At 44.8% G+C, this 26,905-nt stretch overlaps 1 protein-coding gene across 11 annotated transcripts in view; it reads left to right on the forward strand.

Moving 5' to 3' along the window:
- Sema6d (semaphorin 6D) overlaps positions 1-26,905 on the forward strand; it is a 566,953-nt gene that overhangs the window by 529,281 nt on the left and 10,767 nt on the right. For 10 of the 11 annotated variants that reach the window (XM_041678890.1, XM_041678884.1, XM_041678891.1 and 7 more), the window contains 4 exons: positions 25,453-25,614; positions 26,018-26,129; positions 26,657-26,717; positions 26,836-26,898. In XM_041678890.1, coding sequence (XP_041534824.1) covers positions 25,506-25,614; positions 26,018-26,129; positions 26,657-26,717; positions 26,836-26,898 — 345 coding nt within the window. In that variant the 5' untranslated portion in view covers positions 25,453-25,505. Of the gene's footprint in view, positions 1-22,848; positions 22,885-25,452; positions 25,615-26,017; positions 26,130-26,656; positions 26,718-26,835; positions 26,899-26,905 lie in introns of those variants that run through there. The other variant, XM_041678888.1, reaches the window with a different exon arrangement.

Here is a 26,905-nt window from a genome sequence, read left to right on the forward strand (position 1 = left end):
TATATCGTCAGTGCTACTTGCAACTACCCTAATGTGTGCAAACTTTAAGACTTTTATTTATTTGTATAGGTGTGTATACGTGAGTGTATGCCATGAATGTGTAGGAACTCACAGACGCCAGAGGTGACATCAGATCCCCTGGAGTCGGAGTTACAGGCAGATGACTATAGCTATAACATATATAACTATATATGAGCTGCCAGATATGGGTGCTGGGAATCGAGCTTGGGTTCTTTACTATTCTTAACTGCTGAGTCTCCAGCCCCTTGAGTCCATTTTAGATAGATCGGGCAAGAAAAAAAAATAATGTTATAATCTGAGCATCTCTAGTCACCCACCTAAACACTAGCATCAAAAGCTTGCCTCTCTGGCAAACAGATGGCTGCCTTGTTTCAACAGAGAGATGGGCAGCCTTCTGCCGTCTGATGCATGGCAGAAGCCTGGACAACGTAAGTCATGGCGTCAGGAGCCTGGGATCAAAGGAATGACACTTAGTATTATGATTTTTTTTTATTAATTAGCTTTTACTGTGACACCAGTTCATTGGTTTTAATGTAGATTATTTTAAGCAACTAAAAAATGTAGATTGAGGCAGAGAGGCCGAGCACTATGAACAATATCATTGGGTCTTGTAAAAGGTATTTATTTAGACAGTCTTCAGTGGATAGCCAAGGCAGACCTGCAGTCTCAATCTTCCTGCCTTAGTCTCAGGGGGGCAGCTTATTTATCTCTTAATTTAACCATACTTAATTTAGTTGTACACTAGTAGAGAATGTCTTGACATCTTCCTGTTTTGCTATGCAAGAGGGGGAGTGCTTAGCGGGGAAGGCTTAGAATAGAATGAAAATTTGTATTTCCTTTCGTGAGATACTTCACCAATCCTCCATGGATTGGGCTCTGTTTGGTCAGTTTTTACTTTGGGTTTGGGGGTTTTACTTTGCCATTTATTTTGTTTCATGGTTTATGCCAACTATTTTGTGTTTGGTTTGCTTGTGTATGTGTGTGTGTGTGGTGTGTGTGCGTGCATGTTTGAATGCATGTGTGTGACTATTTCTGCGCGTGTGCAAATGCAGATGCAGGCCTTGGGCTGAACTGCGAGTCTTCCTCAGTCACCTTCTACTTACTCATTAAGGTGTGGTTTTACTATTGAACCCAAAGCTCACTGACATAGCTGGTCTGTCAGGCCGGCTCACTCTTGTAGGCATGGAGGTTGGGTCCTTGTTTGCTGTCTTCCAAATTCTAGAGTTACAGACAGGTTTCCATGCCCATCTGACACCTACATGGGTGCTAAGGATTTGCTATCTGGCCCCAGTCCAGTCCTCGTGCTTGGTCTGACAGGTGTTTTCACCGTGAGCCGTTTTCCCAGCACCAATTGGTTTGGTTGGTTTGGTTTGGTATTTTGAAACATGTTCTTGCTGCATAGCCTTCATTGGTGCCCTGAGACTCACTCTGTAGTCTGGCTGGCTTCGGACTTGGGCTGATCCTCTTGCCTCTGCCTTGCAAGTTTTGGAATGGCATCTGGGAGCCGCCACATCCAGTTTCACCGTTGATGGTTTTCTGAGTCAATAGCTTTAGCACCTTGGTTCCATTCACAACCCCTTTCCTGAGGAGCTTTGACAGACTCCTGGGTACATGAGTACCTTGGGTATCCGGTCTTATAAAATAGGTACACGATCAAACATTTGTTGATAATGAAACATAAAAAATTTATTTTGAAATTATTTTTTGGTGTATGTGTAATTTTATAATTTATTAAAGAAGAAAGCAACCCTGCACACTAGTGAGATAGAGGTGCTTGTTTATTTCTACATACAGAATTCATTCCTAGCTGAATATTTGACAGAGAATATCTTCAACATTTTTCAGAGGTGTTTAATACTTTGATCTTACAATAGTTAGCATAAACATGTGGTCCAAAATTGGAAGTTTATGTTCAGGGCTATTTCAGAAACTGTTGCAAATTCTCTTCTAGTCTCAAGCCAAAATTCATGTAAGAATTTAATTTTTTAAAGTGAAAATGCAAGTTAACAACTCGAACAGCAGCGTTTCAAGTCCAATGTTTTTAAAGTCTAATGCAGTACAGTCTGAAGTTACGCTGGTTTGTTCTTTAAATGCTGAGGAACTCCAGCAGGGAAATACTAAAAGCAACTGGGTTTTGGAAACTATTAGCGTTCGATAAGAGCAGAAAACCGTGTTACAGTAACAACACTGTATAACATACAGTAGGCTCAATCGGAGCCAGCGTGCTTCCCACATCTTTCGACAGTGCTAGGCGGCCTTATGTTAGGCTCAGCAGTAAGAGCCAGCAGGATGCATTAAGAACAAAGGCTGTGGTGAGGTCCCATGACACAGCATGGCAAATGCTACCAGAAATACCTCCGACTCATGCCACGCTGGGTTTTCAGTTCCTTGTTGCACATTCAGAAGCCTCTTGTTGACACCACCTCATCCAATTACGTGACCCCAGATGGGGTCAGGACCTCCATTTTGAAGAGATGTGGTCTAAGGGCTATGTTTACAAGTGTTGCGTGGGCCTACAGAGATGGCTGCGTGCTGACCTGTTGCGCCGACAAATAAAGGCAGGAAGACAGCTCAGCCTTCTCTGCTCTAATATGTGTCTTATGCTTGACAAATGGGGCTCATAGTGACCAAGTTCCTCAGTAGACTGAGTTCCAACCACCGTCGCCTTCAAAGCAAATGGAGACAATCCAGCCATATAAGATTGTTTCTGAAAACAGACAGTTAATGATTATTTACACATTCCAATAGAAGTTATGTGCTGTATAGAACCTGGTCACTTATCTGGGTAATGATGTTGTAGGGTGATGGTCCCAGTGAAGAGCAAGGAGCTGGCAGAGCATCCTGTGTTTAGGCATGATCATCAGGGCTTCACCAGGAGACTGGGATTTGGAAGTGCCTGATTATCCTTGGGTATTTTCCTATGTGTGATTTTACAGGGCAGGAAGGAGATCATAATATTTGAGCAACTGGTCTACCAGTGATTTTGGTTTTCAAGATTTATGTGCTTAGTTGCAGTGGGTTTTTTTTGGGGGGGGGGTTGTTTTGTTTTGTTTTTGTTTTTGTTTTACTAGATTTCGGTGGTATAGATCTGATCACTGAGGTGTCTGTAACAGATTTTCTTCTTCTACGTGACTATAATTTTTAACTTTAATGTAAAAGTTCCCATAATCCTGGTACCAACAGAAAAAAGTGACTTTTAATTTGCTGTGGATGCTTATGACAGTCTGAATAAGGCTTATATTAAAAATGGGAAATGGAGCCTGGAGAGATGCCCCAGTAGTTTTAAGGACTTACTGCTCTAGCAGAGGACCCAGGTTTGGTTTCCAGCCTGTAACTCCAAATCTAGGGAATCTGATACCTTCTTCTGGCTTCCAAGGGCACCAGACATATACTTGTGCATATATACGTGAGAACTAAACACTCACATAAAAGCAAATGACAGCTGTCTTCATGAAGAAACACTTTGCTTGTGTGAATGGACAGTAACTCTATTTACTTAATGGTGCATTTCCTCCTCATCTTTTCTATTTTTTCATATTTATGTATTTTGGTTCTTTGTAGCTCAGATTTTTTCTGGAACTTACTGTGTAGCCCAGATTAAGCCTGCCGCTGCAGCAATCTTCCTGCCTCAGCCTTTGAATGCTTTGATTACAACCATGAACCACCATACTGGACTCCTCTCTGCTTCTTATCTTAAAAATTTACAAAGTATTATTTTAAGGGGAAATAACTCAGAAATAACCATGGTTTTCTATTTCCTGCTACTTTGTATCATTTTTATATAGCTGTAATTAGAAAATGTAAACACATAATTTTGTACTTTTATTTTTTTCCCACTTACCATTACATCATAAATTGAAGATTTAATTTTAATCTCATTATTTTTTACTCCACGAGTCTGATGAAATAGACTTTTATCTAAACTTTTTATATGTTCAGATGTGCTGTTATCTCTTTATTTTTGTTGTCAATAAGATCTTCTTGTCTTTTTTCCTTCATACTTTAGATTTTCCTTGTGATAAATTGTCAGAAGTAAAACTAAGTTAAAGACGACCAATTTTGACATGTACACGTTTGGGGAAGAGGGGGGATATTTCACCTCAACAGATTATTTTTCTTTTTCATTTTGTTTGATTCTTTCCTCTTCTTTTCATTTTGCCATCATTACCCTAGGGTATCTTAGAAGCAGGACACCATTGTAGATTACCAAGTCTGTGGCTGGCTTAGTGTTGATGCTGCTCTTTTGGTAGCATGCAGAGTACCTGTACCAAAGTCGCTAGAGCATAGGGGTACTCTGTAGGTTCCAGCTCGACCTGTCTGTGTTTAAAAAGTTATACATGTGTTGTCTTCAACAATGGGGCCTTGGTGTCGGTTTGTGGAGAGCAACATGTGGTTGTGGCAGTAGCCTGAGTTGTTTGGGAGTTCCCATGGGATCTCTTTGGCCAACAACTTAATTAAATGTAACCGAGTCCTGGTACTGGAATTTTTATCTGGTGGCAAGAGATAACCAGTTGGGATTTTGTCTCCCCAATTATTTGATAATTTCATTTAGATTGCCTTCATATAGGTATATGCTTTAAGAAGTTTCTACTGTGATAGTTTTTCATACTTCCCCTCACATAGCCCTTAATTTTAGCTGCCTCTGCCTATATTCTGTCCCTTGTCTCCTCCCCACTAGATCTTGCTGTTCCAGGTCCCCATCCATTCATATCTCCATCCATCTATCTATCCACCCACCCACCCATCTATAATAATTCCATTTGCTTTTCCTAACAAGGTCTGTGCCCTTAGTTCTTTATTCTATACCTAATCTTTGTGGTTCTATGGATTGTAGCTTGAATATTAATTAAAAGCTAATATCCACATATAAGTGAATACATACTATATTTTGTCTTTCTGGGTCTGGGAAGCCCCACTCAGAGTGATCTTTTTTTCTCTGCTCCATCCATTCGTCTCTGAAACTTATGATTTCATTTTTTAACTGTTGAGTAATACTCCATTCTATAAATGGTACTACATTTTCTTTACCCATTTTTCTGTTGAGGCACATGTAGTTTGTTTTTCATTTCTGGCTATTATGAGTAGACTGCGGTGAACATGGTGGAGCAAATGTTTCTGTGGTAAGATGACATCTCTTCCAGGTAAATGCCCAAGATTATCTGGATCTTGGGGTAGATTGATTCCCGTCGTCCTGAGAAGTCACTACACGATTTCTATGGTAACTGTACAAACAATGGAAGAATGATCTTTCTACTCCACATCCTCACCAACATGAGCTGTCACTTACTTTATTGATCTCAGCCATCCTGACAGGTGTAAGATGAATCTCAAAGTAGTTTTGATTAACAGTGTCCTGATGGCTGTGGATGTTGAACATTTGTGTCTCGGCCATTTGAGTTTTCTATTAAGAATTCTTTTGTTTTAGTTCTGAACCCCATTTTTATTGGTTTAGTTGTTTTCTTGGTTCATTTTGTTATCTGGTTTCTTGAGTTCATTATTATTTTGGATATTAACCCTCTATCGGATGCGTAGTTGGTAAAAATCTTTTCTCATTCTATAGACTGTGTTTGTCTCAGTGACAGTGTCCTTTACTGTGCGGAAGCCTTTCAGTTTCATGAAATTCTATGCATTAATTGTTGCTTTTAGTGCCTGTGCTAATGGAGTTCTGTTCAAAAAGTCATCTCTGTGCCAATTAGCTCAAAACTGTTCCCATTTTCTCTTTTGTCAGGCTCACTATGTCCGGTTTCATGTTACGGTCTTTGATCCCTTTGGGTTTGAGTTTTGTGCAGGGTGATAAGGATGCATCTATTTGCGTTCTTCTCCATGCAGCCGTTCAGTTTGACGAACACCACTTGTTGAAGATGCTGTCTTTTTCCCAGTGTGTGTTATACCTCAACAGATTATTTTCTAAACTGTTTGTGCTGTTACCCTTCCATGTGCAATGTGTTCATTTCATCCGTATTATCCTTTAAAAAGAATAACTAGTAGGGTCCCGGGTCCATATCTCAGTGAGTGAAGTGCTAGCTGCACAAGCTTTAGGACCTGAGTTTGTATCCCCAGCATCCAGAGAAAGGCAGACATGACCAGTGCGCACCTGTAATTCCGGCAGTGAGAGGCAGAAGTGGGAGAATCCAGAGCCCACTAGCTATCCAGCCCAGTAAGTCAGTAAACTCCAGTTTCCATGAGAGAACCCATCTCAAAAAGAAACATGAAGAGTAATAAAAGCACTCCATGTAAAACCGGCATCCACATATGCACACACTAATGCATACGCCATGCACACACAGGTTCATACACACTTAATGTCCCTCCAAGCAAAGCCACTTGACCTGTATGAAATCATACTTCCTTAAGCTAGTATTTACTTCTATGATTGCTAACAAGGAGCCTGGTTTTATTTTATTGAAGACACAGGAACAAGACATTTTAAGGACTAACTCCATCCTGGGTGAGACGTAGACTAGCGTGAAGGCTGCTCCTGGACAATTGTCAGAGCATCTGGGCTCTGACCAAAGTCACTGGGTCCACAGGGTGCCCAGCGCTGACAGCTAATTTCACTCTTCTGCTGAACTGAGAGGAGCGAACAAAGGAAATGCTATTTCAGGACAGAGACAATAGTGAGACAGTCTAGGAAAGGATTTACACACACACACACACACACCCCAAGCTCAGGGTGGAGGATATCCCCGACCAAACTACATGGGCGACCGTTCCAAATCCTAGCGTTTGAAGTTCGCACGCTTGCCAATTCTCTGTGTTTAGACAGAGCTCAGGAAACACTCCGCTCTGTTCCAACTAGTTTCTGAGGTAGCGTGGCTGAGGCTGGAGGAGCCAGTCTTGAGGTGATGATGACCGGGTGCCGCCCATCAGCAAGATGTTTCCTTACAGCTAAGAGCAACAGCCTGTCTCTCTCTGCAGTGGATCTGGCCACGCAGGCTTCTCCGTGGCAATTTGGGCTTCCTTCCACTACTACGGTGGCTAGGTTCCCATGACAAACATTAAGATATGGGCACTACCCCATTATTACGTCTTATGTCAGAACTGGCGCTAGCATCCCTTCAGCCAAATTCTACTCCAGTTGGCAGATTTGCAGAGAGGGCTCACTCACTTTCAGAGGTGAAGAATTTGAAAACAGCTGGTGATGATGTGCCTAAGCTGTCATACAGTGTTTCTAGCCCTTTGGGAAGCTGGGAAGCTGGCCTATGGGACACCTGTGGCAAGGAGGGGTTGTGTGCTTGCCTCTGTACCACTGCTTCTTAGAGACTCAAGGAGAAGGTTTTCTGTGCATCTAAAATACCTTTTCGGCTGCACGGACTCCAGCCCAGCCTCTCCTGAGCTGGTTGGTGCCCTGTTAGACAAACAGTTCTGTCATTCACCCCTGCAACCTGCCATAAGAAACCAGGCTGTGTGGCTGTGTGTGGCTTCTAGCAACCTATTGCCCTTCTCTGTTAAGACAGATTGAAGGGTTTTGGGGCCAAGTGTGTGGTGTACCTCAAAAAGAATAAAGGTGTCCGGTATATGTGTTGCCGTTAATCCTGGGAAAATTCTTAACCTTTGAATGGGCTAGCAGCTGGATTTAGAGAACCCCACCCAACTACTGAATGGTTGATTTCAATGTCTCTATTACTAGTTATACTGGCTAGTTTTTCTGTCAACTTGACACAAGCTAGAGTCCTCTGAGAGGAGGAAGCCTCAATTGAGATAATGCCTCCATAGGATGAAGCTGTAGACAAGCCTTTAGGGCATTTTCTAAATTAGCGGTTGCTGTAGGAGGGCTCAGCCCCCTGTAGGTAGGGTCACCCCAGGATGGTGGTCCTTGGTTCTAGGAGAAAGCAAGATGAGCAAGCTAGGAAGCAGGGTTACTCCATGGCCTCTGCCTCCAGGCTCGGGCCTTGCTTGAGTTCCTGCCCTGTCTTCCATTGATGATGAGTAGTGATGTGGAAGTGAAGGCCAAATAAACCCTTTCTTCCCAAGTTACTGTGGTCATGGTATTTCATCACAGCAGTAGAAATCCTGAGACACAGTTGTTAGGAAATTGTTTGATCTGTAGTTTCTTGAGCCAGTCTTCCAGAATCTCTTCCAGGGGGAGAATCTGAACCATAGAAGGCCGTGGTGAAATAACCAGAAGTTCTTTTTAAACACATGAGTAACATAGGGCAGGAGACAGAAACGATTGGGAGTCATGCTGCTGACGGCAGTACTTGCAAACATTGCTACTACTGGCATTTATTTGCATTATTTACAGGTTTTTTTTTTTTTTTTTTTTTGGTCTATCCGGTCTGTGCCCTTTCAAACAACTGTGTATTATAGATCCAGATGGTTTTCCTGTTGTCAGATGTAAGGTGTTTCTCCAGTGTTACAGATACTAGGAGGTGAAACTAAAATGTTTTTATTGTATTTATTGGTTGGCCAGTTTTTGTTTTTGAGAGAACCCACGGCCTTGTGTGTATAGTGCAGGTACTCTACCACTGAGCAGCATTGCAGCCCTAGAGTAGCTTAGAATCAAAACTTGTTCCTTCTCTCGGTTTTATGGAGATGCTGTTTCTTGGATGTGGCAAGAAGCTGGGCCATCGTCCAGGAGAGTCTTCCATGTTGTCACTTTTTAAAAGTCTGCCGACGAGGAGTAGAGATGGGAACGCCTGTCTCACTGGGCTTTGTTGTTGAAAAGAGAAAGTTCCAGAAGTAGGCAAGCCTTGCAGAATAGCACAGGCATGCTATGTGCTCCCCAGCATGCCCCCTCTGCCAAATCAGCCAAAAGAAGTTGGTAAGGAAACCTCTTAATCTGAAGGGCCTGGAAAGAGGGGGCCCTAATCTTTTGACACTCTGCTTGTCTCCAAGGAGGCTGGAGCAACTTTGTCGAGAGTGTTCAGAACTCTGTCTCCTTCAGACTGAAGGTGACTGCAGCCTTCTCAAGCCCAGTAACCACCTAAAGGCAAACGTAGGTGTTGGTGGGTGGTCAGAGAGAGTCCGCTGCCCAGGGCTGAGACTTGACTGTGAAGGTGAAGGGAGAAGAAACAGGTGGGACTGGCGCTCGCTCTCCAGGCTTTGACAGCTGTGGCTTCAGGCCTGGCTTCCAGCAGGGACCTCCACCCCCTTTTCTTTCCTAGCTTTGATTTATTTACTTTTCTGGTAGCTACCTGTCAAGTCATCTGACTAGAGGAAGAAATGTGGGCAATGTTCCTGTCTTAAAAATAATAAAACTGAGCTAAAAATAGGAAAAAGATTTCTTTAAAGACTTAAAATTCCTTTCCCCTGTCATTTTCCTTTTAATCAGTGTTAACTTTTTCTGGTCTACTAACCAAGTCCCCAGACAATGGCATCTGACAGACTTAAGGCCTGCTGTGTTGTGACTGAAGACAAGTCACCTCTTCATTTCCTTATTGGTAAATTTGAAAAAATGGCTCCCAGTGAGTGCTCACCTTAGCACAGGGCCTAGAGCTCTGTTCAAAGTCAGCCCTGGCCTGCAGTGATCAATCACTGTTTCCCAATTACCAGCATCTGCATAGTGCATACAGAACTCCGGGATGTGTCACGTGGAAGCAAACCAAGAACACCGTGGGAAACTCTGCTCCTTCTGCGGGGCTGCCAGAGGGAATAGCTTGGCAAGGCCTTGGTCCCTGAACTTGATTCTCTTCTGTGTGACAGAGCCTGCAAACTCACAGCTCAACCAGAAAGTCCGGCAAGTAGCTGCAGAGCATGCTGCCGGCCATGCAAGTCCGTCATTGTAGTCGTGCAGGGCGTGCCCTCAAGAGCAGAGGGAGACATGGCCGAGCTGTGGATGGGTCTTCAGGAAGGACTTTGGTGCGGAAGAACTCGCCTGCTCTCCAGGATGGTGGAGGAGAATTCTGGGAGTTCCAGCAGGGCTGGGGACTTGCAAAGTTACTGCTCCCTTGGACGGGGGCTTTTTCTGAGCTCCAACAGAAGCAACACCAGCCTCCTGGGCTCTGCAAACTGTGGCTAAATAAAGTCCTCGTAATAGCACAGCCTCTTCCCCACTTGGATAGCACCTTCACGACTTAGAAAGTATTTTTACTCGTATTTTCTCACATGCCCCTCTAAAGTCTTAGTGAGGTGGTCAGCAGAGGCACACATCCTTTTGCCACCTCAGAGAAGGTAAGACTGGGAGCTGGGGGGCTCCCAGGAAGCCCCCACGCGTACAGGAAGTTCCTCACTGCTTGGGGTTGTCTTTATTCACGGACACCCTGTTTCTTTCTGGGACAGCAGAGAGATAGCACAGACTGAGAGGGTGTCACAGAGGCACTGAGGTAGCTCTGAGGGCATGAGAGTTATGGTTAGAATACCTCAAAAGCACCCCTACCTGTGTTGCACAAGACCTCTGTGCTTTTAGTACGCACTCATCTGAAGGCCGCTAGGGCCTTCACCATGATGAATAAGGGACCGCAGCCCTGTTTCCCACCCATTTTGGAAAGACCATAGGAAGCCACTCACACCCCAGCCCAAGGCCTTCTTGTCTCCCCACCCCATCCCCATCATCACCCCCTCCCCCACCCCGTCCTGTTAGAACTCTTTGCTGGCCACCTCACTTTGTCCCAGTGAACTCTTAGATAAAGAGTCTACACTCTTGCCTCCCTGGCTTTGTAATCCTTTCTTTTCATCAGAGAGCTGTAAATCTGTTAGGGTAGGAGGTGTAAAGGAAAGCAATCCTCTTTTCCTTACTAAGGTAATTAGGCTAATTTCCTCTCGATGATTTTCCTATTGTTCGGGCTTTTTACCCGTCTATAGCCACATTGTGTTCTAGCACACCCCACCACCCTACCCCCCCCCACCCGTGGGACATTTCCAGTGACTAGGATAGAATTTGAAGCTGTAGGCTTTAGGCTTGATGGGCAATCAATCAGAGCCTGCCCCTGGAACAACATAAGCATCTGTGTGTATTCCAGGAATTGCAGAATCAGGGACAGCCCAGTGGTCAGACCCATACCATCAGAAAGGGTGGCTCTCAAGTGATGGGCATAATTTAATGTTATAGTGTTTCTCTTCATAACTGGTGTAACCATTGCCGATGTTGCCACTTAACTGTCCTCTAGCGAGAAGAACTGTTAGGATGAATACCTATCGCAAGGGGACTTAATAGATTGGCACACAGGATATGGTCTGGGTAGTCCAGTAATGGCTGTCTTCATGTTGGAGAGACTGGGAACCCAGTAATTTTTCCACTTATGAAGTGGCTACCTGAGCAGTTGCTGAAGGCCTAAGCATTCCTGGGAAGCCAGTGGTCTTGGTTCTTCATTAGAAGCCCCATAAAACTGGATTATAATCATGGTAGAGGAACAGAGACAGCAGCCACAATAGGGCAGATGAGCTCGCCAGTGCCTTGTTAAGTCAGGGTGAGCTACCCCTGGAAGGTGGTGCTGTCATCTACTGTGGGCCCCCCAGCTTCACATCACTGGGTCAAGGAAATACTTTGCAACTACGTGGAACAGCTTAGCTCTCAGTTGCTTCGGGGTCCAGTCAAGTTGACTACCAAGGTTAACTAGCTCACCCTCATGAGGGGGAAGTGCCCTTTGAAAGCTTCCCACCTTCTTTTCTTCATAAGGGGCAAGGTTGGCCACAGTTCACTTAACCAAGCCTTCTCTCAGGAATTTGTTTCTAGACACAGATGGCACAGCTTGCAGCACCCAAATCAACAGCCACGCCGCTTCATGGTAAAGAAGAAGAAGCATGGCACAGGGGGGTTGAACTTTCAGGAATTCTTCGTGAGAAGGAAGAGGAAAGGGCTCCAGGTGGTGAGAAGGCATACACAAGAGCAGAAGGCTGAAGGCCGCACTTGTCAGTACTGAGTCTTCCCTTGTCCAGTAGACAGGGTTTTAAGAGAGGCCCGATCCATTGTTTCTATCTGCTTCTTCTTGGGCACCATAATTGTAGGGCTTTGTTGGTGACATTGTGGAAACTACTGTTGTCTACACAAGACTGTTCTGAGGCTCTCTGAGACTAGCTCTTGAGGTGAGAGGGAGAGCAGTGGGCCTGAGGACAGATGGTCCGGAAGCCTCTGAGAAGCTATATGCCCTCAAGTGGTTCATTAACCCCTGGTCTGCACAGCAAAAACCCATCCCTATTTCAGCAAGAGGTCGTGGAAACAGATGCCAGATACCAAACACAGTTGTGGGTTCTAAAGATAAAACAGAGAACAGCACAGATACGACCTCTCTTCTCAGGCCCCTGACATGAAGTTCTCCAGAGATCCGGTGTGTGCCTAAACCTTTAGAGTAGGTAAGAAATATATTTCCTTTGAAAACTAAGATGCTTATTCTCTAAGCTAAGCTGAATACTACTGGAGAGTTGGGCGCCCCTCTTTCAGGCCAGGAGTAATTTATCAACTCTATCAACTGTGAAGTTGGGTACAGGGAGGGCCTTAGAAGCCTGGGTAGAGCTCCTGAGTGTGTGTGAACTAAGCTTCCGGTGTGCGTTATCATCGTTAATTAGAAAAGAAAGTGGTGCCCTGTGAGAGACTTGCAGCTCCTCACCCCTGGGGCAGGAAATACCTAAAGTCCATGTGTCCTGTGGCCACCTGGTTGTAGGGGAACAAATGTGTCCTTTCCTGTCATCTGGGACCCCATCAGAGTGTCAGGCCTACTTTCTTAAGTCCCAGTGGAGACTCATTTGCTATGCAAATTCCATTTGTGGTTTGGCTTGGAAGATCACAGGCAGAGATTGCAGAGCAGAACCCCGCTGTCTCTGTGTGGAGACCAAGCACATGCACTTTGTATCCTAGGCAACGCTGATGCTATAGCAGAAATTTACAAGTATGAATTGGAAATCATTTGGTTAAAGAGCCCAGGCACCAAATTCACAAACATAGAATCTGATGAGTTAGAAGCAGTGCTGGAGATCAGCTGTGGTCTAGCCCCGGCTCTGACTGTACAGATGGAAGCTGGAGGAGGGGGCTCGCTTTCCTCCGGCCTCAGGGATCCTTAAAGGCATTCAGAGGAAAATCCAGATTTTTTTTTTTCTAGCCTCCTCTAACCTCCAGGTGTGTTTGGTAAGGAAGGTAAGATTAACATCCTCTGGGGTGGCTCAGAAAAGGGAGGAAGAGTGAAGGGAGAGAAAAACGTTTGAAGCCTGGTTGTCTCCAGTCTTGGAGCCCCACGCCCGTCCTCAAGGTCACGGCTTAAGCCTTGAACAGGCTTCCCGACACCCACCCTGAATAAAAACATTAGGTGCTTCCCTGTGCCAGGAACTCGAGAAGTTCTTTAGAAGGCTGATCCCTCCTCAGTAATCCAAGGAGGCAGCTACCCCACCCCACCCCCTTTTACAGGGCAACTGAAGTACAAAGGGGTTAATTAGCAAGTTCAAGGTCAGGGAGCTGGGTGGGTAGCGAAGCTAAACTGCTGGGCACCCCCCTACTCTACTGAGTGTACCCCACTGCTCAGTAGTGGGTGGGGTAAGTAGAGGGCAGTAGAAGAGTGAATTCTGCTCACGCCTTTGTCCTGTGTTTAGTAAGGATCAGCAGCGGAGGTCCTGAGAATCTGTGCAGATTTACCTAGACTCCAGTTCTGCTTCTGTGGCTCCAAACATTACCAAAGTGCAGCGTCAGAGAATTGCAGTAGAGCTGTGGTCCACACCTATGTAGGCCCTCCTGGGAATTCCGCTTGGCAATGAAATCCTCCGGTCCTGGTTTCTCAACGGTGGCTTCATTTTTTGGCACTGGACTAGTGGACTGGACCTAACTCTCTAGGAACTTCCTTCCGTCTAACAAAAATTTGTCTGTCAAAAAAGTAATTATTTAAGGGAAAAAAACAAGCAAATTTGTACCTTACTGGAAGTTGCAACAGTAGTCCAGGGTCCTGCCTTTTATCCCTCTACTTGTGAACAATTCAGAACCGTGTGGACAGCTAAGGAAGCATTTCAATGACCCTCTGTCTATCAGGGTAGAAGTCCTTCTCTGTATTCGTCACTTGCTATTTCACACACATACGTGTCTCCATGTGTACATGCAGAAGACAGATACAAGGTGCTGAACACTGGATGACAGACCTACTGTTCTTGACTTTAAATGCTCCTTCGTTTGATCTTGAATACCACTTTTCTTTCTCTGGCTGGTTTGAATCTTAACCCTTCTATAAACCTGTCAACAATTTCAAAACAAGACACCATTTGAAGACCTCTGTAAGTGGTTCACCGGGCCCTGTGCATGAAGACCGGAGCCCCTCGCGGTAGAGTGAGGTAGCGCTGCTCTCGCGGTGATAAACAGAGGTCCCTGGATCCCGGTGCAATGCTGCTGCTGCGTCCCAGCCTCTGTGCTCTTGCAGCCTCTGTGCCTTCATTTCCCGGCTTAGTCTCTTCCCTTGCCAGACAGAATAGCAGTAGCCCTTCTTCGCCCCCCTTGCCCGTGCACTATTCATGTTCTCGGAAACAATATTTCACCCTGAATAATATTGCAAGCTAAGGCTACAGAGTGGTCGCATCTGACCTGTCGGTAGAAGAGGAGCACACATTCCTTACTTCTGCCGTCCTGACCCCGTGGGCAGCACTCAGGCACACACCCGGGCCCCATTATCCCCAGCAGAATGTCACACACAAGCCATATGGCAGCCACAGCAAGTCATCTGGTGGAGAAAGCTGGTGTTCCAAAGACAAGCTGAGGCCTTTGGCATGGAGTCTTCCCAAGAGCCCGGGTCCTTCTTCTGTCTAGAGCAGTTACTTTTTCTAGAGGCCAAAGAAGGGGAACAGCCTGCCTGAGACCTGGAGTGAAGAAAGCATGATGATGGATGACCTTGCTGCTAATGTCTCTGCTAACTCGTTAGCCTGGAAACCATTCCGTCCTCTGCATAAAAATAACAATACAAAAGGAAGACTGTTATTCCTTCCTGCCACAGTAGTCTCTTGCTATGCACTTTCTTTCTTTCTTTTTTTTTTTTTCTTTTTGATTGCAAAAGGTTCCTGTTTATATTCTCACAGAGCGGGTCCTCATCTCAATCTCTTCAGATAGTTTGCCATTGTCCCAGATAGCGCATTCTTCTGCCTGAGATCCAGCCTCTTCCTGACTTCTCATCAGTTGCTTGTGTTAGTTTCACCCTAAATGAGGACTGTTGCTAGAACAATTTAGCTTTAAAAAATGTTATCCTCTCCGAGTTGAAGGCTGACAGGCAAAATCTTGTGGGCAAGTTTTGACTGGAATTATCTGCCCCACAGCAGTGGTTCTGATTACAGGACACATTGTGCAATCTCTATTCTGGTTGACTTAGAATCTGGCAAAGACGGGTTAGGTCCTGTTCTCTGTCCCTTCCTGCTCAATTTGTTTTCACTTCAGTTCCTCTTGGAATTATTAATAGAATTACCGAAGCTTTCCCAGTTCCAATAGTAGTGCTCATTGATTTAAGAACATCCGGACACATAATGAAAACCTGCTGCTCGTCACAAAACTTCTTCAACTTGCCAGCTCTTCTCATGCACATAAAACAAACGGAAAATAATCAGAATTGGATCAAGGTTTAAGAAACATAGATTTTTAAAACAAGCCATTAATCATAGACCAAACAGAGTCTGCACCTCAGCTCCTGCCTTCTCTCCCTTGTGTGGTACCCACTGCCTCCTTTTTCTCTTCTGTTAGCCCTAAGGAAAGAAAGCATGAGTGTGTACATACTGATTTATCCTACATTGTGCTTTAGGACAGCTTACTTTAGAATAGAAAAAATGGCCATCTAACAAAGCAAAGAAATTCCCAGTGCAGAGTCTCAAGCCTCCGCCACCTAGGAGGCAGGCTGACTTTCTGTGACGTTTGCTGGGTCATAGAATCAAATCAAGTAGGCTTCTTTGACAGACTTGTGCATGCCTAGCGTCTCTCTCGAGAACCACTCTTCTCTGTTTCAGGAAAGCTATGAAGTGAGCAGAAATGGAATATGGGGCAGGGGTGACCGGGAAATTGAATAACTTAGCTCCTCGTCCTGGGTTCCTCTGGTACCAAAGACTGGTTTTCTAGCAACGGGCAGACGTGAAAATCAGCAGCTGTTGCCATCTGTCCTACAGCCTTTTGATTTCACAGTCTGAGGCTTATGACCCGAGGGCTCATGTAGATTGCATACATTAGCCTTGAAAGACCATCCACTGCATCAGTGTCCATCCTAATGCGTAAGCCCCACATGCTGCCTTTGTCCTGTAACTATTAAATATTTTCAGGCAACCTCCTTGAGGCCAGGCTCTGTGCCTGATGCTGGGATGGAAGAGAATGCTTTGACATCCAGCCATCCCATTTCTCTTGGAGAGACTGGTTGCAAAAATCTGTTAATGTAATGTTGTCATCCAAATTGAATAGAGACATGTACAGTGATGAGTTCCGTAGAAGAATTTGCATGGTGTCAGCGACATATCCAGAGCCACATGACTAGAAAATAATATGAAGTAGATATGAATCCAGGCACTGTGAGCAGTAAGCCTGCGCCTGTAGGGGTTGTTCAGACGACAATGTCCAAGTGAGGATTCTCGGGCTCAGCTTTCAGAGTCTAGAAAACTGAATTGTATCTGGCAGAGATTTGGGCAGCTGGATCTGGGTTAGGAACAAGGTCTGTGTTGAACATGAGGTTCTAAGGTTCGGGGAGCTGGCGACAGTGAAGAAGGCAGATATGAGGCAAATAACTCTCTAAAGATTCTGACTAAGACCTGAAGAACACGGTCTGAGGAACCTGGCCTGTTGAGATGACCTGGGAGAGGTTGCTGATCTCTGGCACCTGGAGCATTCCAGATCAGCCCGTCCAAAGAGATGGAGTATCAAGAATCACAGGAGTGACCAGCAAACATGTACAGCGTTGTTACATGCCTTGATTAACCAGGCCTTAGAATGAGGATTGCTTGCTTTGGACTTGATTATGGGTGGGCAGGAGCTAAGCTAGACCGAAGTAGGTTAAAAGTGATAAAGTAGAGACCATGGGTTCAGATTGCTCATCAAAGAAGTCTGGCTGGGAAAGGTGGTGGGGAGTGGGGAATGGTACAAACAGGATTTGTTTCTGATTAGACTTGCTTGGGATGCTTTTATGATGAGAGAGAGAAGCCCAGTGGGGCTTGGGGTTGCACCAGGTTAATATTGATCCAAGAAGGGTAGCTGAAAGGGAACTCAGAGCCTTACCTATGACCCTCAGAAGAAGATCATGTGCCCTTCAAGAAATAAAGGTTCATATGCATTTTGATAGAACACGTGAAGAAACTCAGGCCAGTGGAGCGGAACAACTCGTGTCTGACCCAGGTCTGCAGTGACCTGGTCTATGGTCTCTCTCTTCCCTCGATGTCACTGACACTGATAGGAGACTTCCTGACATGGTCCTCTTGGTACTGAGCAAGCACATCCTCCCAGATTCTCCTGGTCTGCAGGGCTGCACAATACAAAACTTAAAACCAGACAGCTACGTTGTCATTTCCTCAGTATTTATCACAGAGCAAGGTTTTAGGAGGTTAATTGTAGCCTGTCATTAACACGGTTGACACGGTCGTGCTGGACACCTCTTCCTTCTAACCGTCTTTATCCCCAGAGAGATAAGGGTCTCAGAGTCAAGGCCTTTCAGCTGCCGCCTTCTCACTTCCTAAGAGGATGCATTCATTACTACCTGGAACCTGTTTAAAGGCCGGGGTGTAGGCTCACAGGAGAGATGTCTTCAATGAAAGAGGAGCTCTTCTCCAAGACACCTCATCAGGCAAGATCCTTGGAAGCCTGGATGTGAGGAGACACCCAGACTGTAGGACCCGGATGACTCTCTTCCAACACTACTTAAGGGTCTATCTGGAGTCTACATACACACACGGGTGGCTTATGGTCCTGCCATGTCATCACACATAGTAGTGAGCTTACCACTTGCTTATGACCCAAAAGTCATGCCACCCACCCGTCTGATTACGTACTATTGTAAATGACCGATTCAAGCCCAAACTCCTACATAGAGCACACTTCTCTATAGAATCCACACAAGTGAATGTGGAATAAATCTCTCTTCCGTAACTGGCCTTCAGTTTCTGTTCCATATCGTGGTAGGTTCCAAGGAATAGCAAGTAACTTGCTTCTCTTTTCTTTCAGTTTCCCCAAACCCGTTGTTCTTTTCCCATCCTGGCTTACAAGGCTGTCAGGCAGAATTTCTATAACTCCAGGGGCCATCATTGTGATCATCACCAGACTCCAGAGTAGATGGCATTCATTAATTCCAGATTGCCCCCCTCTCTCTTTAGTCCACAGCCTTTGCAGTGAAATCAATGCTGTTGAGAGTGGAGCCCCAGATGCCTGTCCTCCTGGAGTCTGCTACCTTCTGTTGCTCTTTAATAGTCTGATATAAATCTAAATTAAATTGGCGTCCGAAAAGCTCCTGTTGCCCTCCGAGAGTCTGCAGTTCCAGAAGTTGCCTCCAGAGTTGATAACCTAGCCAGATATCCCTCTGGGACAGGAGAATCTTTTGGGAGCTCTAAAATCTTGTGATTAAGGAGGCCAAGAACAGAAATCAAGAACCTCTGTCCACATTGGTCAGGGTGGTGTGTGTGTGTGTGTGTGTAATCCCAGCACTCAGCGCAGACAGGAGGACTGGTGAAAGGAAGTTTGTAAACTAAGCTACGTAGCAGGTTCAATACCATTCAGGGATACATAGCAAGACTCTATCTCGAAAAAGGGGAAGAAATGAGGAGTTAAAGGTAAATGGGTCAAAGAGGGAGAGGAGAAGGTCCCGAGCAGAGGATAAGTTGAAAAATTCCTTGTTGGTGCCAGTGGTACATACCATCTTCCAGTGCCCAGCACCATGCCATGGTGGCAGAAACTCCATTTAGGAGGGATAGAGGCTTAATATGAAGCTGAAAAGGAGAGGACACAGGATGAGAACAGCCCAGAAGACCACATTCACAGCACTGGGGCTTTGATAGGAAGGTTTTGGAGGGCTCTGCAGTCACATGCCAAGGCTTACATCTTGGAAAGATATTTCTTGTTGCATCTAGAAAATGAATGGGGGAGCCAGGATGGTGGCAGGTGCATGCCCGCAGTCCTGGGGCTGTAGAGGCTGAAGCAGGAGAACCCCCAGGGTTGAAGCCAACTTGGTGAGACTCTGTCTGAAGAAGAAAAAATTAAAAAGGAGATGAACAGGAGGCTGAAAAATGGTCAGAAGGAAGTGTCGGAAGAAGGAAACAGAAAGGTGGTGGTTTGAAATACTGGGAGGAGCCAAGTGTGGTCTTTCAAGTCTCCACAATCACAGCAGGAGGAGGCTATGCAAGAAGAATTCAAGAGTTCTAGGCCAGCCTGGGCTTGAACTTCCAGACAACCTGGGCTGTAGAGTAAAACCTTGTCTCAGCTGAAGTGGGCACTTTGATAAACAGACAGATGTGACTAAAGGACCCTGGGCAGAGTGTGGCCCAGAGCTGTAAATATCTGTGGTATTCGGTGTCTTCACAGAGAGGCCTTGTTTAGAAAGAGTAAGAACTCAGGATGTAGATGACTGGGGAGGAGGTGAGGAAATGGTGAGAGGGAGAATAAACAGTTTAAGCCTCCATGAATGGACGGGGAGAGAGAGGAAGTAGCTGCAGGACCTGGGTGATGGGAGTGTTTGTTCTTTTGCTGAGATGAGGGTTGAGACAATATGAATACCCAACAGTATTCGATCAATTATCAATTAAAAGTCATCTTCTATAAGAGATGGGGAGAGAATAGAGAGAGAAGGGGCGTGGGAGAGTGTGGTCTTTCTGTTCAAGAAAAGACTGAAGGTGAAGGATCTGGGGGGAAAGTTTGGTGAATAAAGTATTGCACTGACCTGAATTCGGATCTCCAGCATCTGTGGTGACGCCGGGCATGACAACAGATGTCTCCAGTCCCAGTGCTGGTGTCTGTGGGTGGTGGTGAGGTATTGTAGGCTAACCGTCATCAGCAAAAGAGCTCCAAGTTCAGTAAGAGACCCCGGAGATCAAGGAAAATACATAGTATTAGCCTCTGGCCTCATGCAGATTGACACACTCCACTTGGATACATACATGCCCAGAGGAAAGCATACAGTATGTGCATGTGTACACACACACCCGCCACATGAAGAAAAGACTTCAGAAGCTGGTTAAAGAGCACAGGGAAGAGTCAGTGTGTCTTGGGATGAGGCAAGGTATTGAAGATGCTCCTTTGTCAGACTTAGTTATTTTGCTGAGCACAGAAAGCAGGGTTATGTAGACTGTCAATTGAAACTAGAAACTTTCAAGTTTGTTTTTTTAAAAAATAGTCAAGTTTAGAAAACAAACCAGGATCTCTTTGGAGTCTCAAACTGCCATCAGTAGTTGGTGGTCAAGAGCTCTGTTCCTTGTGACTGAAGCAAAGCAAATGTTCCATGCTGTGGGGTAGATATGGAGATTAATGGCCATTTGTCCAGGATAGGGCCCCTGTAAGAAGGTTCTTGCAGGCAGGGGAGTCTGCAGCATCTATAGACATATTCAAGAAATGCATGACCTTTAATTATAGTATCTGAGAGAAATGTTGAGACTAGAGAGAAAAGACCAGCTAGTGGGCTAAAGGTTCCGATGAGAAGAATGAACAGCGAGAATGGAATTGGGGAAGCAAGCAGGCTGCGAGGACCAGAGGGTTAGGATCTAGCTGAGCCAGGCTTGGCTTTTGACTTCCTAGTTTCAGAGAAGGAATCACAGGGTGGACTCATGAGTGAGGGAACCACTAAAATCTTTGGAAAGCTCTAGAAAAACTGAGATGTTATCAGACATACTGAAAGGGAAGAAGGACGTGAGCCTTGACAAGCAAAGCCAAGGAAGGCTCAAGGGCCAGAAGAGTCATCAGGAAGCCAGAAGAAAGCAGTTCAGCTTCTAGGTCCTAGATCCTGGGTAGGAGGACTCAACGGTGCTGAAGTGCTCCCCATTGAGCCCTGGTGACTGGGTCACAGGTAGGATGGAACTTTCTTTCCTGGATGTCAAAGGGCTTTCAGAAGGCCACAGACTAGGGACTAGCTTCTTTATCTGGGAGTCATGGGTTTCAAATATGATCTCTGCATTTTGAATATAAAAAGGGATTGCTTTGACCTCTGTGTAAACTCTTGTGCCTAAAACCTCCATTTGAGTTTGGATCTGCTAACAGAAACTTTCTTAAGGTTTGTTTGTATAAAACATTTTTGTGTTTTTTAAAAAGAAAAAAAAAACTGCCTCCAATGCTCACAGAATTCTATGCTGGAAATTTATTTTCTTTCAACACTTTTAAAAATCTCATTCTATGGTCTACTGCCTTCCATCATTTCTATCGACAAGTCAGCTGTCAGGACCATTCTTGTTCTTTTGAAGGTAATACATCTTTTTTAGCTTTTAATGTTTTTTTAAGTTTGTTTTTTAGTATCTACAGTATAATATGTCTAAGTATGATTTTTCTTTCTATTTAGAAGTTCTTAAAGTTTTTATTAATGGGTAGCTTATAGTCTTTTGTCAATTTCAGAAAAAATAGTATCATTACTTTGCTAAATATTCCTTCTGTTATTTTTCTCTCTAAATATCATGTGTTTTTTTTTTTTGTTTTTACTCTTCTGATTTGCCTTTTCCAGTATTAGCTATCCATATTTCTTTCTTTCTTTTTTGATTTTTGTTTCTCAAGACAGGGTTTCTCTGTAGCTTTGGAGCCTGTCCTGGAACTCGCTCTGTAGACCAGGCTGGCCTCGAACTCACAGAGATTCACCTGTGCCTCTGCCTCCTGAGTGCTGGGATCAAAGGTGTGCGCCACCACCACCACCGGCCCTCTCCATATTTCTGTCTGATAACTTCTTTCAACTTATTTTCCAGTTCACTGATAATTCTCTTCAGTGACCACCAACTCCTTACTAAACACAGTTATTAAGACTTTTTAGTTGCATGTAGATTTTGCTGTAAGATTTCCACTTAATTCTGCTCTATAGATTCTGGTTCTTGGGTGACATTCCCTTTGTCTCCTTTATCCTTCAGTAAATTTTGCACAGGTTTGCATTGTTTGTTTTGAGACAGACTCTCACACATTGCTCTGGCTAGTTTGCAACTCTCTAAGAAAACCAGACTAACCTCAAATCAGAGATCCAAGCAGTGGGATTAAAGAGGGGTACCACCACGTTCACATACACCATGGGTACCGCCACGTACACATACACCATGGGTACCGCCACGCTTACACACAGCATTGTTCCTTGAATATACGCTTGATAACTCTAATGTATAGTGTATCTGTAGACCTAGTTTTCTTACTTGCTCTCCACATAGGGTTGGAATGTCTAGCAATGGGTGGTTAATACTGAACTGTGTGAATAGTTCTCTCTGGGTGACTGGGTGATGCTGCTTTTCTCACAAGTACTGTTACCTATTGTGTGGCAAATAGTTTCCTGGGGAGAGAAAACAAAATTCTCTTCTCCCCTCAGACAGGGAACCCACAATAGACCACCAAAGCCCAACTTGGTGAACCAATGCATTTTATTGTGGTTACTTACAGGAATATGGGTAAGGGACTGGTTACTTATAGGAACATAAATAACTCAAAAGACAGCTGCAGCAACTAAACCCATCCCAGCATGGGTGACAGCCTACAAAAGCTGGGAACCTGGAGCACCCTTCACAGCCCGCCTGCAGCTCAACGGGCAGGAGAGTGTCTTTCCCAGGTGCCTCAGTTGACCTAAAGCTCTTCCAGGCAGCTGTTCTTGTTCTGGAGTCTTCTTTGTGCTTTCCCCCCTCAGTCTTCCTTGCAGCTGCTTCCTGCTTCCTCCTGCTGGGTGGGCCTAGTAAATCTGGTCAGTTTTAGGGTGTTCTGGAAGCTATTCTATTGTTGTTGTTCACCTCCCTACTTAGGTAGTTCCCCTGCAGGATGGAGTGGTTTAACCTTGGAGACAACTAGCTCAGGATCACCTTCTCTTTTCTTGAAAACAGGTAGAGTGGGAGAACTGTACAGTCGTCAGTCTGCAGGTGAGGTGGCTGAAGGTTGGGTTGAATGGATTGTTTTTTTTTTTTTTTTTTAAAGAACTTGCTTTGTTGGCAGGAAGCCATTGGTGGTGTACTTGATTCTGCGGCAGGGCATGGGGAGAAGGGCTCTGAATGTCAGCTGAGGTGCTACAGGAAGTGACAGCACAGCCCTAGCTAGGGGCGAGCTATGAGTCAGCATGACCTGGCTTAAGATCTTGAAGATGAGGGCCACTTCCTGTGTGGGGAAATTCAGATGCTGCCTGGCTGGTTTGAGCCGTGGCAGAAAGCCTCACACAACTTTCTGTTTCTGCACGCGTCTTGCCACATTTCTTTAGGAGCAGTTGAGCGTTGGAGATCATTTTTTTATGATTCTGGGCAGAAAGAGCCAAGTGACTTTCCATCCAGAAGATACAGTTCGGGACTGGAGCCACAGCCAGACTTGGTGCTTAGAGCATCATTAGTCTTTTTAGGCTGCTAGAATCGTCTGGGATCTTGACAATCAGAAAGCATAAGAGACAAGACCCGGAGAGGCTGCTTCAGAAGATGTGGCAAGGGGAATAAGGCTGTGCTGTCACAGCCGAAAGCGTGTGAGGCAGAAATACTAGAAATACAGTCATGGGTTTGGCTTGGTAAAATTCTCAAGAGAAGGTTTGCTGATAAGTGGGTATGAGCTGTAACATCTATTCTCAACATAGTCCTTTGGTGTTTTTTAAAACAGCCTTTTATTTGTAAGAGAAATTGGACTAATTGCCATTAGTTTTTAGCACGGCTTTTCACTAGACGGTGTCCAGACTCTGGAGACTAACCTGGTCGCACACAGTGCTAACATGCTTAGATTCTACTGTACAACAGGCAGGCATTTGCTCATCTGTCCTGGAGCTAGCTCTTGTTTGTAGACCAGGCTGGCCTTGAACCCACAGAGATCCACCTGCCTCTGGGATTAAAGGTGTGCACCACCACCTCCCGGCTTGCTATTCCCATATTTTATAGAGGAGACCAGTTCTAGAGATCGTTTGTGGTCAGTCAGCCAGCAGTGGCAGAGTTCCATCCATTTGCAAGCTCGATTCATTTCCATTCACCCATTTTTTTTTTTGTGAAGCATTTTTATTTATTAACTCACTTCTGGACTCATTATCTATTAACAGAGATTTTATTAAAGCATTATTCTCGCCATATAAAACTAGGCCTGCTTTTAAAATTACAGTTTTACTCATCTGTATTTGACTTTTGCTTTTGTTCAAATTAAATAGTGTGTGCTGTGCATATTCGCATTTTTTAATTTATTGAATGATTGTATTCTCCAGAATTTGAGACGGCTTTTTATCATTTGCCCCCACAGTTCTTAGGTGTACAGAGGGAGCCCTTTTTTGATCACTGAGTGTCGTGACAGCTCTGGTTGTGAGAAGATGGCATTGATGAAATCCTTAGAATCCCAGAGAGGGGACGCTCCCATCGGCCCAGAAAACACAATTCATTTTATCAATGAGTCGCTAACGTACACAGATCTTTTTAACTCTGTTCTGTTTTCATGGTTTTATTGGGGTATTGATCTACAGTAACTGTACATATTTAATGTGTGATTTAATATCTGTGAAACATAACTTCAGTAGAAATGACGAATATAGCCATTCCTCTCAAAATGCCATCTGTTTGAAGGAAAAACATCCATTTCTCTCTCTGCGGTTTGGAGCGGAGAGTCTGGTCAGGGACTCAGCTGACTGCTCTGGACTCCAGCCTTGCCCCTGAGGCTCCATGAAAGTCGGACTGAATCCAGCCTTTTGCCAGTCTTTAGTTTTCCCATCTAACAAAGGAGGGTGTCGGGACTGATGGTTCCTAAGGCCCCCTACAGCTCAAATTCCAATAAAGCGTAGAGGACTGTGGACTTAGGACATTGGTTTGCTCCTGAGTGGTTTTATGGTAGAATGTCGGTGTCCCTAGAAGCTTGGTACCAGCCGGCCCACTCTGTCACCTCCTGCTTTACCAATTGGTTTTCACAAAATTGTCTTATTTCTTTTCGATCCCTTTCGCCCTAATGCAAGGTCACTGATTTCTTTTTGCAAGCCAGTCTTCAAAACACCTGTTTGAGAATGCAGAACTGTGGCTTGGCTTGGGCGATGGTGCAAAAAGCCAGTGGCTGAGGGCAAGGTCATGAGCTCTGGCTTTTCAAGGCAGCTTGGGCCTTTCCTGGGAGGAAGAGACGTGTTGTATTTATGTGTTTCAGAACTGGGGTAAGGGATACAGATTGGAGTTTAGTTAAAATTCTGATCCCTACTTTACCGGCTTCCTTGCCAAGTCAGCAGCCAACACTTCTGTTTGTGGATCTGGTGGTTTTGCCACTACGACACAGAGTTGCCTCCAAAATCCTGGCAAATGAACCTAAAGCATCAATATGTTCACCAGGTGTTAGCCGAGCGCTGCCTTCTGTCTGTTTTAGCAGATACCTGTCTGCCGCTGCCAGGTATCTCTGTAGACAGGGAGCTATGGGAAGAGGTGGGCAAAAAATAGAATCGTCTACAGAGAAGGTGATTTCCCCACCGCATAAAGGTCTTCCATGATGCTTTTGTCTTCCAGGTAGCTAGGTGGGATTTCTGAGGAGCGGCCCTCAGATTTCTTCTTGGCCAACCATGAGGTTCTTTCTGCTATGGTTCTGCGTGCTGTTCCTTCTGGCCTCCAGGTTACGGGCGGTCAGCTTCCCTGAAGACGACGAGCCCCTTAACACTGTTGATTATCACTGTAAGTCGTCCCAAGCCGCCTCATCATTTACAAAGGAAACCTTAAGTTTGTCTTCTGTGTATATCCATTTTCAGCACCAGAGACAGATTTTAATACGTCTTTACAATGTTTTGCACAATAATAAATCATCTGCGTTTCTTTCCTCGACCGTGCAGAAACGGAGCCAGTTCTGCTGGGTGCTGTCCTGCGGCAGCCCATATGTAAAAATTGTGTGTTTTCAGTAAAAAAGAAAAAGACCATTTTACTGACATTCTCCATCTTTTACTAATTTATATTCAAGACCTTAAGAGAGGAATTTAGTTAAAACCCTTCCTACAAGTACTATATACAGCTAATCAATGCTGTCTATTGATTCTTCAACTCTGTAATCCTGACTGATGGTTTAGCCTGTTTTTACTTGCAGATTCAAGGCAATATCCGGTTTTTAGAGGACGCCCTTCAGGCAACGAATCGCAGCATAGGCTGGACTTTCAGCTGATGTTGAAAATTCGAGACACACTTTATATTGCTGGCAGGTAATTTTCCTTTCGTTGGTTTATTAGATTAAAATTCTTTTCTCTTGTGGTGCTTGCATTAATGTGTCTAGTTCATGAAAAACTAATATGTGATTGTGATCAAGAATTGCAAGTAGCCAAAAATACTGTCCATGAAGAGCATGCTGGGTAGCAGGCACAGAATACAGAGCCACGGCCCTCTGTGACACGTCCAGAAATCACACGTCATTCTTTTGTCCTAAAGCAGCAGGGGAAAATTCATCCTTTATTCTTTTCTAACTTAGAATTATTCGAGCAAATATCAGTAATAGGGCCACGCTAAAGCGCTGTCAGTTTGTCCAAGCCTGGAAGCAAGGGCCTCCTTTGGTCCTTGACTGTGGTGATTTCACAGAAGTAGCTCACTAATGAAACAGTACTCTGTTGACTTCGCTGAAGTCACGGAAAAGCCTGGTGATCTTCAAAGAGCAGTCATGGCAGCTCTGTAAAGATGAAATAAGCTCAGCACCTACGCCTTCACGTGATATGACTTACTGCCTTGTTTCCAACAGAGATCAAGTCTATACAGTGAACTTAAATGAAATCCCCAAAACAGAGGTCATACCAAGCAAGGTGAGCCGCTAGCTACAAGAGGGCAAATGTATTCACACACCCTCTGAACTTCAGTCACGCCCCCCTCCAAAAGCGCAGCCTTTTAAAACTGAACTTTGATTTTACTTGGTTAATCTAGAAGCTGACGTGGAGGTCCAGACAACAGGATCGAGAAAACTGCGCGATGAAAGGCAAGCATAAGGTGAGTG

This window comes from Microtus oregoni, unplaced genomic scaffold (assembly GCF_018167655.1).
Source record: "Microtus oregoni isolate MIOR12 unplaced genomic scaffold, Mior012 000031F_ref0000149, whole genome shotgun sequence".
Classification (NCBI taxonomy): domain Eukaryota; kingdom Metazoa; phylum Chordata; class Mammalia; order Rodentia; family Cricetidae; genus Microtus; species Microtus oregoni.